Consider the following 16,712-nt stretch of genomic DNA (forward strand, 5'->3'; position numbering starts at 1 on the left):
TTGATATTTGTGCCAGTATTTTAATTCAGACATTGGTGCAGTACCCTTTCAGTGGGGCAAAATATAAGCATGTGACAAACTTGTTTGTTTCCAGTCTTTGATAAAAACCTTGGTTTCTGTTTTATGAAGATGGTGTGACATGGCTAAATAAAGGTTAGGTTTTTTTACATCGTGTTTTATCCTTTTTTACATAAAGAATTGTGAATGCAAGTACTTTTTACCCAAAGTCAAAAGTGTTTTATTTTCCAATGTGCAGTACAATGGGCAAAAAAAAAAAACACAAACAGTAGATACTTTAAAGTCTACACAGATTTCTTCAAGAACTATAATATAAATTACAACTGTGCATGCCATATTTACAATACAGCTTACAATATGCTAAAACAAATCTGTTTACACTTTTGTTGGGAAGTCGTGGCCTAATGGTTAGAGAGTCGGACTTGTAATCCAAAGGTTGCGGGTTCGAGTCTCCGGCCGGCAGGATTTGTAGGTGGGGGGAGTGAATGTCCAGCGCTCTCTCCACCCTCAATACCACGACTGAGGTGCCCTTGAGCAAAGCACCGAACCCCCAACTGCTCCCCGGGCGCCGCAGCATAAAATGGCTGCCCACTGCTCCGGGTGTGTGTTCACGGTGTGTGTGTGTTCACTGCTGTGTGTGTGTTCACTGCTGTGTGTGTGCACGTTGGATGGGTTAAATCCGAGCACGAATTCCGAGTATGGGTCACAATACTTGGCTGAATGTCACTTCACTTCACTTCACTTGCTAAATAGTGTATTACAGGTGTGTATACTGATTGGCACATGCATCCAGTGCTTGGTTGTGGCCCACTGAGTATCTGAAAATGCAATTGTCAACCTCATGCTGGAAATGTGGCAGTACAGGTGGTGGCAAATTCCGCATTCTGTGTTCTAAATTTCTGCAGTAAGCTGAGATGGCATCATTGGTGTTTTCCTGTGATGCCAACTTTTCCAGAGTTTTGCCGATGGTGCGTATCAAGTATGTGGATTCGTCCTGCATCTTCCTGTGCTTCCCATTAGGCCTTGGAGTATTTGGCTTTATGTAGGTGCTTTGCAAAGGCTCCTTTCTCATGGCTGTCGACTCAGCTCCACAGATGGTGGACTCAGCCAAGGGTGTACTGGGACGTAGCTCAGCCTCAATGAAACTGGGCTCTTCATGGGTGCCAGTCCAGGTGTCACTGTTGGTACCATCAGATGGTGAACAGGAGTCACTATCAGGCGAAGGGTCCTCAAAAAACATAAAAAGATAAAATCATAATGTGAACGATGTAATACCATAGATTCTTACAACTGTTCACCTATTACCCATAACAAGAACAGGACATAGCTAAAACAATACCCTGCAAAATGGCTCTATTCAGATACATTTATGACACATTGTAGAAGCTAATGTGACATTAATTTATCGGCAATGCCGTAAAGGCTCATGACGCGCGTTATCATGCTTTTACCGGGTGTTTTGAAGGCAGATCAACGAAAAATGTGTAAACTGGAATGAAGCAGCGATGGGAGCTCCTCACTATCCGCACTGAAGCTGAAATCGTTCACCAGTTTAGTGAAATGGTGCGCGGCGCATTATACACGTCACATGTAATGTCACGTGTCTTTATGGGATCTTTACAGGTTGTGTGTGAACTCACGCACAGATTCCGGAAAATCACCGGCAGTGTGAATGAACCAAAATCTAGGGATCCGGGAACAATGGCCGGAACACATTGCCCATGTATTTTCCGGAATCTCTATGTGAAAGGGGCTTATGTTGATTTACTTGAGTTACCTTTAAAGACACCCATCTGAACAATCAATTGCCACTTTACAAAAAGCAAAATGTTTCTTTTTATTCTGAAATTTTTTAAAAAAGAGAGATTTGTTTATTTACCCTGATCGTTAGATTTGAAGTGCGCTCCTTGTGTGAGGCTCTAGAAACTGCAGGTGGTTCAGTATCCATTGCTTAAGAGGAAGATATCTCTCAGTAATTGAGCTCAGCCCATGAGTGCTGCGAGTTTTTCCATCTCTGTGAGAAAAGAGAGATGTGAGAAGAGAGATGGGGAGGTGTGAAACACCACACGCTCCACTCAGCCAACAGCAATCACAGACGGGAGATGCCAAGCTGCATTTCCAGTCAATTTAATTAATGTTTCTGTGTGAAAACAGGACTTTTCTTGCTCTATTTTGCAGAAAAGGTGCTTCATTCTGTAACTTTCAGAAATGCAATTATGGGAAATGAACTGCACAACATGAGTTCATGAACATATGACCACCCTTATTTACATATCAACACTCAACAATCGATATTCAGCCACAAATCTGGTTCTGATGGACGTTAGTATGAACGACATGTATGAGTTTTGTTTTGGGGTGAAATGTGTGAACCTTTACTTATGGAATTATTCGCTGGAAAATAGTCGTGCTGTAAAACTAACCAACCTACAAACTAAATTTTATTTATTTATTTTTTCTGTTCCAATACTGTAATATTCCTTTACTTCTGGATTCACTGGATTATTCCCCAAAATAGCACATTAAAACTAAAGCTATTTAAATAATTTTAATATTTTTTTATTTCCATAACTATAATACTTACGGAATTATTCTGTATTCTATGGAAGCCCGTTTCCGCCAATGAATAAAAAATAAAACAAGGTAATTGCGACTTGTTATCTCACAATTGAGACTTTTTTTCTCGCAATTCTGAGATATAAACTCGCAATTCTGACTTTTTTTCCTCGCAATTCAGTTTTTTTTTCTCAGAATTCGGATATATAAACTCGCAATTCTGAGATATAAACTCACAATTCTGAGATATAAACTTGCAATTCTGAGATATAAACTTGCAATTCTGAGATATAAACTCGCAATTCTGAGATATAAACTCGCAATTCTGAGATATAAACTCGCAATTCTGAGATATAAACACAATTCTGACTTTTTTTCTCAGAATTCTGACTTTTTTTTCTCGCAATTATGATTTTTTTCTCGCAATTCTGACTTTTTTTCTCGCAATTCTGACTTTTTTTCTCAGAATTCTGAGATATAAACTCGCAATTCTGAGGTAAAAACTCACAATTCTGAGATATAAACTCGCAATTGACTTTTTCTCAGAATTCTGACTTTTTTTCTCGCAATTCGGACCTTTTTTCTCAGAATTCTGATATAAACTCGCAATGCGGAGATATAAACTCGCAATTCTGAGATATAAACTCGCAATTCTGAGGTATAAACTCGCAATTTGAGATAAAAACTCACAATTCTGAGATATAAACTCGCAATTGACTTTTTTTCTCAGAATTCTGACTTTTTTCTCACAATTCGGACTTTTTTTCTCAGAATTCTGAGATATAAACTCGTAATTCTGAGATAAAAACTCACAATTCTGAGATATAAACTCGCAATTCTGACTTTTTTTCTCAGAATTCAGACTTTTTTTCTCGCAATTCTGACTTTTTTTCTCAGAATTCTGAGATATAAACTCGTAATTCTGAGATATAAACTCACAATTCTGAGATATAAACTCACAATTCTGACTTTTTTTCCTCAGAATTCGGACTTTTTTTCTCGCAATTATGACTTTTTTTTCTCAGAATTCGGAGATATAAACTCACAATTCTGAGATAAAAACTCACAATTCTGAGATATAAACTCACAATTCTGAGATATAAACTCACAATTCTGAGATAAAAACTCACAATTCTGAGATATAAACTCACAATTCTGAGATAAAAACTCACAATTCTGAGATATAAACTCACAATTCTGAGATAAAAACTCACAATTCTGAGATATAAACTCACAATTCTGAGATATAAACTCGCAATTCTGACTTTTTTTCTCGCAATTCTGACTTTTTTTCTCAGAATTCGGAGATATAAACTCACAATTCTGAGATAAAAACTCACAATTCTGAGATATAAACTCACAATTCTGAGATATAAACTCGCAATTCTGACTTTTTTTCTCGCAATTCTGACTTTTCTCGCAATTCTGATTTTTTTTCTCGCAATTCTGACTTTTTTTCTCTCAATTCTGACTTTTTTTCTCACAATTCTGACTTTTTTTCTCGCAATTCTGACTTTTTTTCTCACAATTGTGAGCTTATATCTCACAACTCTGACTTTCTCGCACCATTAAACCACTCTCCGTGTAAGGCTTTGCAGTGCTTTGTTCGATTTGCTATAGATGAACTATATATTGAACTAGATGAATGTTGCGTCCGAATATGATTTTCGAACAAACATAAAAATGACTCATTATTCTTTATTTATGTGTTTTGCGCTCGCGGTTGGACAATACCATTACTGTCGGGCTTTCAGAGACAACATTCTTAATTTCTTTATAGTTCTGAGTTTGAGGCAGCTTCTATCGCGTTATTTTAATAACAACTGTCAAGTAAAGCGCGTATTATTGTAACACTATTATTGATAGCTCATCGGCAGCTTTATTTCCAGAAATCCCTTTGTGTGCTGGTACAGCAGAATCCGACTGTCCTTCAAGAGCATAATACTTCATTCATACTTCATTTATACTGCAAAGTTTAGCATCAACCCAAATACACACGGTTCAGCTATGAATCTGAATTAAAAAAAAAACAACAACAACAGTGTTTTTGAGCAGGGTTGGAACTAAATTCTGCAGGGCTGTGGTCCTCAAGTAACTGAATTTTGCACCCCTGAATTAGATGGCATTTATCTGGAATATAGGCTTCCTGTGATTGGACATTTTCATAAACGTTTTCCTGAATATGCTTCTAAGATTTTACACTAGTTTACAGCCAGAACTGCAACCAGAACGAGACCAACTTATATTATTATTGTCTATAGCAACGATCATTTAATCACAGAAGTATGTATATTATATAGGCCTGTAGCCTATATGAAGAGTTCAGATGCAAAAGCCTCTAAGTGCCATCTGAAATTTTCTTCTAAAATGAGCATTTTTCTCAGGTACAGGTTCTTTTCATTGTCATTAAAGTGAAATAACTGAACATAAACGAAAAATGCTAATTTTAGAAGAAAATTTCAGATGGCATTTAAGCTTTTGCATCTGAACTCTTCATATATAATTGACTAAATAATAATAATAAAAAAACTTATTTAAAAATAATCAATCCTTAATTTATTTATAATTTTCATCGGGGATGTCTTGCTTGGTCGATATCTTACAACATTAAATACAGGAGATAAGATAATTCTATAGCAAGAACATAGAGATGAAAGCGCGCGTGTGAGAGTGAAGGAAATCCACCTGCGTGCATTCATATATATCCACTCTCGTGTTACAATAATACGCGCATTACTTGACAGTTGTTATTAAAATAACGCGATAGAAGCTGCCTCAAAATCAGAACTATAAAGAAATGAAGAATGTTGTGTCTGAAAGCCCGACAGTAATGGTATTGTCCAACCGCGAGCGCACAACACAGAAATAAAGAATGAGTCATTTTTATGTTTGTTCAAAAATCATATTCGGACGCAACATTCATCTAGTTCAATATATAGTTCATCTATAGCAAATCGAACAAAGCACTGCAAAGCCTTACATGGAGAGTGGTTTAATGGTGCGAGAAAGTCAGAGTTGTGAGATATAAACTCGCAATTGAGAGAAAAAAAGTCAGAATTGTGAGAAAAAAAGTCAGAATTGCGAGAAAAAAAGTCAGAATTGCGAGAAAAAAAGTCCGAATTGCGAGAAAAAAAGTCAGAATTGCGAGAGAAAAAAAGTCAGAATTGCGAGAAAAAAAGTCAGAATTGCGAGAAAATGTCAGAATTGCGAGAAAAAAAGTCAGAATTGTGAGAAAAAAAGTCAGAATTGCGAGAAAATAAAGTCAGAATTGCGAGAAATAAAGTCAGAATTGCGAGAAATAAAGTCAGAATTGCGAGAAATAAAGTCAGAATTGCGAGAAAAAAAAGTCAGAATTGCGAGTTTTTATCTCAGAATTGTGAGTTTTTATCTCATGGTGCGAGAAAGTCAGAGTTGTGAGATATAAACTCGCAATTGAGAGAAAAAAAGTCAGAATTGCGAGAAAAAAAGTCAGAATTGTGAGAAAAAAAAGTCATAATTGCGAGAAAAAAAGTCAGAATTGTGAGAAAAAAAGTCAGAATTGTGAGAAAAAATGTCAGAATTGTGAGAAAAAAAGTCAGAATTGCGAGTTTTTATAAAAAAGTCAATTACCTTGTTTTATTTTTTATTCATTGGCGGAAACGGGCTTCCATAGTATTCTCACATTTTATTCTTTAAAATTTTAAAACCAACCAACTAAACATTTTTTTCATTCTGTTACTATAATATTAATTTACTTATGGAATTATTCACTCAATTATTCCCAAATAGTGCACTTTAAAAATCAACTAATTACTGGATTATTTCTAAAGAGAGAACTTTAAAACTAACTAACTAACTATTCTTCCATCCCATTAATATAATATTCCATTACTTATTGAGACATGTACTGGATTATTTACAAAAGGATCACTTTAAATCTAACTAACTAACTGACTATTCCTTTGTTTATGGAGTGATTACTGGATTATTTACAAAATGAGCACTGTAACTAACGAATGAACTAACTAACTAACTAACTGTTTTGTGTTGCATTTTTATACTAATCCTTTCCTTATAAAATGATTTACTAGATTATTACCAAAGAGAGCTCATTAAAACTACTGATATACCTACCTACCTAATTAACTAACTAAATGTTTTCTGTTCCATCAATATAATAATATTATTATTCCCAAAGGGTACACTCAGTAACACACACGGCACATGTGTCTCTCAAGTGTCAGGTGTTGGTTTCCACGGTAACCCTGCGTCTGCCGCTGTGCCAATATATATTTCTTTCTGTCTCGTTGCACACACACACACAGGTTTTGAATAAAATCTCGATCTCCCATCTCTTATTCTCACAAGACAACGTCTTATTACAAAGTTGCCATGGCAATATGTGCGCTCAGAAAGATTCCCTATTGAGAAGAAAACAGATCAGGACCGAGACCATGCAGAGAAAATGAGTCTTTCATCAGGGGCCGACACCAGGGTCTGATTAGTTCCTGATTATTGTCCTTTTCAATGGGCCACAGTGTGTTTAGCTCATGAAGAGACGAGAAAGCGACACATTTAATTGGGTTTGAAGCAGCTCTGTGTTTTACACCCACTGCGTTTCATTAGAGCTGGTTTGCCGTCAACAGGACTGAAACGGTTTAATCTTCAAATGAAAGAAGACTGGAGATCTGCTGCAAGACCCACTAGCACCACAGACACCAGATGAAAGTCCATGTAAAAATGATAATAACATTTTGTTCAGCATATGAGGAGTCAAAGATACTAACAAACAAAGTTGAAACTAGATCCAGTAATCAAATCAGTCACATATAAGCCAGTCCAGTCCAATCCATTATACGCATGGAAACTGTTATCTGTGGCTGTTTATCAGAATTTCACATCATGCCTTATTTATTTTTTTTTTTTTTAGATATTATATAGGAAAAGATAACAGGGTCAAAAACTAACAAGTGATATTACTTTTGTCAAGGACAGATTTTGTTTCTAACCATAAATCAGCACACTGTGTGTTGTCAAATATGTCAAAATAAAAAAAAGAAAACATTTGAAGCATTCTGTGTCTTTTTTTAATTACTGCATGCAGCTTTATGAGCTCAATTTAATTGAGAGGTCGCATGGGATATTTGCGCATATACTTTATGCATGCAGGTATAAAATAAAGAAATAATCTAATACATGCATACAAGAATGAACAAACGAATGAATATTACATGAAAATAAAATCACAACAATGACAAGAGTAATCATATTAATAAGATAGATTTTTCTATTCCATTACTTACACATTTTTTCACACAATTATTCAAGAGAGTATGTAAAAATTAACAAACAAACTGACTAAATGATTGACTGACTAACATACACTAAATGTTTCTATTAGTAGAAAATTCCTACTTACCAAATTATTCAAGATTCAAGATTTTTATTTGTCACATACACAATTATACAGAGTATAACCAGCAGTGAAATGTAAGTCAGGTCCGCTCCAAGGACAGTGCAATTATAAAGTATACAGATATTAAGAAAAAGAAAAGTAGAAAAAATAAAATAAAAGAATAAAATAAAAGATAAGATAAGATAAAAAATATAAATATAAATGTGCAGGTCAGTATGTTGTTGACTTAAATAGTAATAAAGAGGAATGTGCAAAAAAGTTGTGCAGGGTTTTTAAATAGCAGAAATATGAGGTATAGAAAAATTATGAATAGCTTATTGATATGGTGATATTTACATGGAGAAAAGTGATGTTATGACACAGAGTTAGAGTTTAGGAGCCTGATGGCCTGGGAGAAGAAGCTCCTCCTAAGTCTCTCAGTTTTTGCCATCAGGCTACGGAAGCGCTTACCAGATGGAAGCAAAGTGAATAGACAGTTATCAGGGTGATTTGAGTCCTTGATGATTTTGACAGCTCTATTTTTGCAGCGTTTGAGGTAGATGTCCTGCAGAGAGGAGAGAGCAGACCCTGAGATGCGCTCAGCTAAGCGCACAACTCTCTGTAGTGCTTTGCAGTCCTGATTGGAGCTGTTTCCATACCACACTGAGATGCACTGAGTCAGTACACTTTCTATGGTCCCTGAATAGAAAGTTTTCAGGATTGTTGGCGAGACCCTGAATTTCCTCAGCTGTCGCAGATGGTACAGTCTTTGCCTGGCGTTTCTTAACCAGTGTTTGGATGTGTGTAGTCCAAGTCAGGTTCTCGGAGATGTTTACACCGAGGTACTTGAAGCTACTCACCCTCTCCACAGGGGTCCCACTAATCATAAGAGGAGTGAATAATAAGTGATTCAAGTGAGTTTATTAACTAACACCTATTAACTAACTATCGAACTAACTAACTAAACCTAAAATTGTCTATTATTAGAATATTCCATTACTTCCCAAATTATTCTGCTGGATTATTTAAGAGACCACTTAAACTAATTAAAAACTAACTATAACTAACTAACTAACTTACTAAAGAAGTAACTAGATTTTTCTATTTCTAGAATATTACATTATAACATTATTTCACTGTATTATTCAAGAGAGTAGTTACTAACAAACTAACTAGATTTTTATATTTCTAGAATATTACTAACACTATTTCATTAGATTATTCAAGAGAGTTAATAACTAGATTTTTCTATTTCTAGAATTTTACTGTAACAAAGTTCGTAGATTCGGGAAGAAGGAGGCGGGAACCGGCAAACATTTAAAGATTTAATAACAAAAATAAACAAACGTAAAAGTACAGCGGCAGCCCCTCACGGACGACTGCCGCACACAAAACACAAACTAAAATCCAGGCCTGGTCCTCTCTCGTCTTTCACTGTCGTCACTCCTCCTTTTATCCTTCCGGAGCTCCTCCGTGGGACTCGAGACCGGTGAGTGTCGCAGGTGTCGCTCATTATCATTAACTCCACCGGCCTCGCTCCGTTCCCACGGCTCTCGGCCCCGCCCCACTCACCACATTTACATTACAACACTATTTTATTAGATTGTTCAAGAGAGTTAATAACTAGATTTTTCTATTTCTAGAATATTACTAACACTATTTCATTAGATTACTCAAGAGAGTTACTAACTAGATTTTTATATTTCTAGAATATTACTAACACTATTTCATTAGATTATTCAAGAGAGTTACTAACTAGATTTTTATATTTCTAGAATATTACTAACACTATTTCATTAGATTACTCAAGAGAGTTACTAACTAGATTTTTATATTTCTAGAATATTACTAACACTATTTCATTAGATTATTCAAGAGAGTTACTAACTAGATTTTTATATTTCTAGAATATTACTAACACTATTTCATTAGATTATTCAAGAGAGTTACTAACTAGATTTTTATATTTCTAGAATATTACTAACACTATTTCATTAGATTATTCAAGAGAGTTACTAACTAGATTTTTATATTTCTAGAATATTACTAACACTATTTCATTAGATTATTCAAGAGAGTTACTAACTAGATTTTTATATTTCTAGAATATTACTAACACTATTTCATTAGATTATTCAAGAGAGTTACTAACTAGATTTTTATATTTCTAGAATATTACTAACACTATTTCATTAGATTACTCAAGAGAGTTACTAACTAGATTTTTATATTTCTAGAATTTTACTAACACTATTTCATTAGATTACTCAAGATAGTTCTTAACTAGATTTTTATATTTCTAGAATTTTACTAACACTATTTCATTAGATTACTCAAGAGAGTTACTAACTAGATATTTATATTTCTAGAATATTACTAACACTATTTCATTAGATTAGTCAAGAGAGTTAATAAGTAGATTTTTCTATTTCTAGAATTTTACTAACACTATTTCATTAGATTAGTCAAGAGAGTTAATAAGTAGATTTTTCTATTTCTAGAATTTTACATTACAACACTATTTTATTAGATTATTCAAGAGAGTTACTAACTAGATTTTTATATTTCTAGAATATTACTAATACTATTTCATTAGATTATTCAAGAGAGTTACTAACTAGATTTTTATATTTCTAGAATATTACTAACACTATTTCATTAGATTATTCAAGAGTTACTAATTCGATTTTTATATTTCTAGAATTTTACATTACAACACTATTTTATTAGATTGGTCAAGAGTCGAAAACTAAGATTTTTCTATTTCTAGAATGTTACATTAACAAAATTATGCCACTGAATTATTGAAGATGGCACTTACAACTAACTAACTAACTAAAGAGAATACAAAATACTTTGAAAGTTGCCTTGTTCTAAAGTGTGATATGCACAAGCCTGTTGCTAATCTTTGATTATTTTCTATTTCTAATTATTTTGCTAATGCAATTAATATGCATGCAAGTTAACAGAGGTCGCATGAGAGATTTGTACATGCACAAAATGATTTATCACACCACAGCAATATTTAAAATAATAACAATTTGTTAAATATGTGTGACCAGTTGCAGTGCCTAAGGTAAGCACCTTCCCATACACGTTTGGACTGTAAAATATTGATATTGATTTAAAAAATCCCCGTGGACACGCTGTGCCTCAGCAGCCCTGCCACATCTCTAAATATCTGAGATATTATTGTTCAGAGTCTCTGATCTTTCTTCATCATCACATTTCAGTGTTAGGCTTGTTAACTGCCAGTGAATGTCTTCATTTATCTCAGCCAATGACTGTAAAATGACCTCTTGTTATCTGATAGTGTGTAAGTTAAGAGTTCATTCTGAGATAACGTGCATCAATTATACAGTAAATCAACAGCACTGCTCCAGACACTAAATACGTCACAAAACTACATTCACCGCAGATTAAAAGTGATATTCTCTAATCATTTACTCAAACACATGCCGTTCCAATGCCATATTCTTGAAAAAAAAAAGTCCATACTTGATTTGAGACACACTGAATATAACATGCACTGTTGAATTATGCACAATGCAACCAGGGACATTTGTTAAAAAAAGATAAAAGGAGTGCATTTTGATTTCTTGTTGATTTTAAAGTTATTTGTACATATTTTGCCCAGGACTTCATTGTTGGAGTTTGGATTTCATGACAGTGCTGGTTTATAGGGTCAAATCTGATCTTGTAAGTTTCACTTTCCAAAACGGCTGTGAAGAGATTGATGTAAATGTGCACACCCAAATAATTTCCCATAGATCAGTGTGAAACCTGAAGAAACCACTGAGAAAAACAACAGTCATGTGTTAGCATGCAACTTCTCACATTGCTTCTACTGTATTTATGTTTTCATTTCAGACCATTTAGTGCATTTTTGTGTTCTAAAATGTATAATACAGAAAATTAAAAAAGTGAAATATTACAATTCAAAATAGCTATTTTCTGTGATTTCTGTGATCAAAACTGAATTTTCAGCATCATTTCTCCAGTCTTCCGTGTCACATGCTCCTTCAGAAATTATACTAATATGCCAAAAAAAAAAGCGAAAAAAAAAAAAAGCGAAAGAAAATTAATTGTGTTATATCTTTGGTTCAGATATAGCAGTGACAGATACAGCAGCTGATTATGATCTGACTTCAGTCGCCCAGTAATATTTATCTTTATATCAGTCATACGTCATGTTAATATCTGATCTTGGCTGTTCAATGACTTTGTCATGAGCTGCATCAGTATAATAGCATCTTACATAAACAGCATCTGTTTGGGATGAAGGCAGAGAGACGAATGAATGCTGGAAGATGCTTGAAACAAATTCAAGTGTGTGTCTGTTAATTAGGGCTCCATTTGGGTCAGTCTGAGGAGAAAATTGAACACAGGCTCTGGGCTTCTACTTCACTTACAGTCAAAGCCATAATTCACAAAACTACAAAGAAACAAGCCCAATTCAAGATGATGAAAGGAGAATTAACAAAAGCGTACCATATTTGTCAAAGCCGCTGTTACTGTGCCCATGGTTCAACCTGACATCAACCTATCAAATAAAGGCAATAATAATAATAATAATAATAATAACAATTTAAAAACTAACAAACATCAAAGTGAAGTGACATACAGTTGGGGGTTTGGTGCCTTGCTCAAGGGCACCTCAGTCGTGGTATTGAGGGTGGAGAGAGCTCTGGACATTCACCCCCCCCCCACCCCCCCCCCCCCCACCTACAATCCCTACCGGCCCGAGACTCGAACCCGCAACCTTTGGATTACGAGTAGAACCATTAGGCCACAACTTCCCCTACAACAACGGTGTTCAACAACAACAACAGACTTCAACAACAACGTATAAAAAAATACAATAAATAAACATAAATAAATAGTAAAAGTTGATGTAAATAACATCAAAAACTAATTTAATTATTATTTTTTTTAAATGGACGTACTATGGTACTATCTTTTTTATGGGGGGAGGGGGGGGTGATGATGATATCAAGGTAAAACATTTTTTTTGACAACCTCACTTTTACATTTTTATTAAGAAAAAGCATGTGACAACTCTAGCGATGTTGTTTAACACAACTGATAAAGTTTTAGCATGTGTGAATAGCCTGTGAACACAAATCCAGGTATTTTGTTTCTGTAAATTGTAGTGGTTGAACATTTACTTGGGTGTGTGTTTAATGTAGATCTTCATGTGGTGAACACAAGATTGTAGTGATGCTGTTCTTCACACCATACTGTGTGTGTGTGTGTGTGTGTGAATGCTATATGTGTTACTGCTGCTAAATTCTGAAGAAAAAACAAAACCAAAAAAAAAACAGAGGTTTTGATTATTGCACCATTGTTTTCTCTTTCTCTTTCTGCTGCTCTGACGTGAGAGAATCTCAGCATAGGGTCTCCGGTGGACAATTGTCCGGCAGATGGTCTGTCCAGGATGAGCTGGAGGACACACTGTGCACTGACGTACGTCAGCTCATGAAGACCTTCAAAACACACACAAACTACACCTCTGAACACAAAAACACAAACCAGCAAGACACGTATGCCAACATATGCTGCCACCCTGCCGTCTGCATGTGTGTGTTTGTGTGACCTTTCTTCCCCTCGCTGAGTCAAGTGTTTTTTCTTCTTCACCCAAACTGCTTTGTGGCTAATGCCTTTCTTTGCATGCTCAGAGTGATATATCTCAAAATAAAGCCACTCTGCTGATCATCTATGGAAATATCCTCCGCAAATGGCACAATACTGCTTTTCTCTGCCAACAGCGCAAATGCCAACACAATCGGTGCGCATATGTGTGCATCCTTTAGATATTTTTGACTGTAGCAGCAATGTTCCTTGGTTCTTTTGAGCCTTGAACGCCTACACCACCCCCTCCGAGAGAGAGACAGTGATGAGGAAGAGGAAAGGATGTATTTGTAGATGTGGAGGTTGTGGAGCTGAAGTTGTAAGAGTGTGGGCAGGTGAGATCGAACAGCACGGGCTGCTCTCTTTGTTGTTTACAAAAGAAAAGTACACGCAGATTGACAGAGGTATCTGCATTCTTGCTGCGCAGACTGACAGTATAAGCAGAATATGTGGGCTACTGAACTCAAATACTCACCGTTTGAAACCCCTGTGACCTTCTGTCTTCTATGGAGTATAAAAGGAGACGTTTTGCTGAATGTTCACGCTGCTCTTTTCCATATAATGAAAGTCAGTGGGGCTGTCGAGTCAGGAAAAGACAAGAAAACACCATAAAGTACCATTAAATATTGATAATTACCATTCTAAGCTGATAGATAATCTATATTAATATGAATGCTATATCATTTCCAAGTTTAAACACCAGTTGTGAGAAAAGAACTGACATTAAAAGTTAACAAAATTAAATAACTGTTTCCAAAATTCACTAATTGGTTTTAAATTTTCACTGTACTAAAGTAAATTGCTAAAATATTATCTAAAAATATTTTCAATTTAGCTGTACATGTTAACACTTTCCCCTAAAAAATTAAAAAATTGCAATTAGTGTCATGATTTGGAATTATTGAAAAGCAGATTGTCATAATAATAATAAATATGTTTGTATATATGTATATTTATATTTATTAATAAATCATATTTTGTCACTGTATTAAACCAAATTGCTAATATTAATTAGAACCCATTTATTTATTCATTCGTTCATTCATTCTAGCTATAGTTCTGATATTAACACATTTTCACAATTAAATAAAAACAATGCAATAATTACCATTAATATCCTGATTTCTGGCCAGTCTTAAAATGGTCATATTTATATTTATATTGTGTTTATTGTACTAAAGAAAATTGCTAAAATTTTGTCTAAAATATATACACTTTTCATTTAGTGGTTTCTTTAAAATGTCTACTAATCAAATTTAAATACAAATATAATATAAATTCAATATTGTGTAAAATATTTTCCACAATTTTTTTCTCAAATTTTGTTACAGATGCCCTAAAAATCCATGCAGGAGGACAAAACCCTATTTGATTCACAAAACCTCGACAGCTTTCAATTGCATTTTGTGCTTAAAAGCAGCAAAACCGTACGGACAACATGAGAGCAAGTAAATGACAACTATTCTTTTTAAAAGATTGGCTTAAAGGCCATTGCAGTAATCCAAACGAGTTGAAACAAAGATATGTACAATTATTTGAAAGTCTTTAGGAGACAGAAAAGATTTTACCTTGGTAAGTTGTCTCAACTGGAAAAAACTAGATTGAACTACAGAGTTAATCTGTTTATCCAATTTAAAATCACTATCCAAGATAACTCCTAAATGTTTAACATAAGGCTTCACAAAAGGATTCAATTCACTAAGGTCCAAACCAACTGAATCAGAGATACCTCCCGGAGTAAACAGCATAACTTCAGTTTTGTTTTCATTAAAATTAAGGACATTTAGTGCCTTAATTTCCTCTAGGCACTGCATTAGAGGCGCTAGAGAACTGATATCTTTTTTTTTTTTGATATCTGTCTGATAGCAGATAAATTTGCCTGTCATCTGCATAACAATGAAAGGAAATACCAAACGTCCTAAAAATCTGTCCTAAAGGAAGCATTAATTAGTTGTATTTAATACTACATCTGTGCATTGATTTTAATCACAGCATGTCAGCTAAGGTGAACAGCGTCGCAGTGTTTGTTCATAAAGGGCACTACCTGGAATCTGTGTCCCATCAGATGAGATGAATTAAAGGTCATCAGAGCGACCTCACGAAACAGGAAATCAAGTGCAGATGCAAACCGCTTACTCTCATGACTATCATTTAGTGATTAGGGGAAGAGACTTCCTGGTTGGTGTGCTAACTAGGTCATTAACCACTTTCTCAGATGTTGCAGTTGATCTCACTATTTATGACCAGATTTAATATAAATTAGCAGTTATATTGCCGTTGCAAATTGTTAAAATATTATGTACAATATTTTCTTTTGGATTATGTATCTATAATTTATTTGATAGGATTTAGGATTATGTCTCTGATATCAACACTTTCACAACAAAAAAAATAAATAAAATAATATACTATTAATCACATGATTTCAAACCAATCTCTAAAATGGTTTTACATTATCATTGTATTAAATGTATTTGTATTAAAACAAATTAATTGGGAATAATATGAAAATATTAACTTTTTATTTAGTGGAATTTGTGACTCTTTTGAATTTGTGGATTTTTTTTCACAAATAAATTATACACACACACACACACACACATTTACACATTAGCTAAGTATTAACACAGTTTCTACAAATAGTTTAAAAAAAATTATAAATACATTTATTTAAACGATACATAACACTATTAGTACAAATTAAAAAAATATCAAAAACATTTTTTAAGTACTTTGTATCTGATATTAAAGGTGCCATAGAATGCATTGATATAATATTTAGGGCCCAAGCCAGTAAGGCGCAGGGCCCTATTGTTCTTCTAAGGATTATTATTAGGGCCCAAGCCAGTAAGGCGCAGGGCCCTATTGTTCTTCTAAGGATTATTATTTTTTTTTTTTTTTTTTATTTCAATCATCCGGGCACTTTTGGGGGCCTTAACGTGCCCGAAAACTCTCGAAAATTGGCACGCACGTTGGAACCTGCGGCCATTAGGACGCCGCTGAGGCTGGGACCCGGGCGTGGCACAGGGGCTCTACGGCGCCCCCTGGAAAATTGTCAGAAAGCTTGATGTATAGCTCACACATACTTGCACGTATTCATATGAAACTCGGTACACATATAGAACTCATTGAG

At 34.6% G+C, this 16,712-nt stretch overlaps 1 protein-coding gene across 3 annotated transcripts in view; it reads right to left on the bottom strand.

The window, feature by feature from the left end:
- Positions 1 to 219: 219 nt before the first annotated feature.
- The window catches only part of LOC306863954 (uncharacterized protein), a 42,086-nt gene continuing 25,593 nt past the window's right edge, over positions 220 to 16,712 (bottom strand). For 2 of the 3 annotated variants that reach the window (XM_079407582.1, XM_079407581.1), the window contains exons 2-4: positions 14,055 to 14,156; positions 1,898 to 2,032; positions 220 to 1,246 (exon numbers count right to left, since the gene is read on the bottom strand). In XM_079407582.1, the coding sequence (XP_079263708.1) occupies positions 776 to 1,246; positions 1,898 to 1,966 (540 nt within the window). In that variant the 5' untranslated portion in view covers positions 1,967 to 2,032; positions 14,055 to 14,156 and the 3' untranslated portion in view covers positions 220 to 775. The remainder of the gene's footprint in view (positions 1,247 to 1,897; positions 2,033 to 14,054; positions 14,157 to 16,712) is intronic. The other variant, XM_079407583.1, reaches the window with a different exon arrangement.

This window comes from Barbus barbus (assembly GCF_936440315.1).
Source record: "Barbus barbus genome assembly, chromosome: 4".
Lineage (NCBI taxonomy): Eukaryota > Metazoa > Chordata > Actinopteri > Cypriniformes > Cyprinidae > Barbus > Barbus barbus.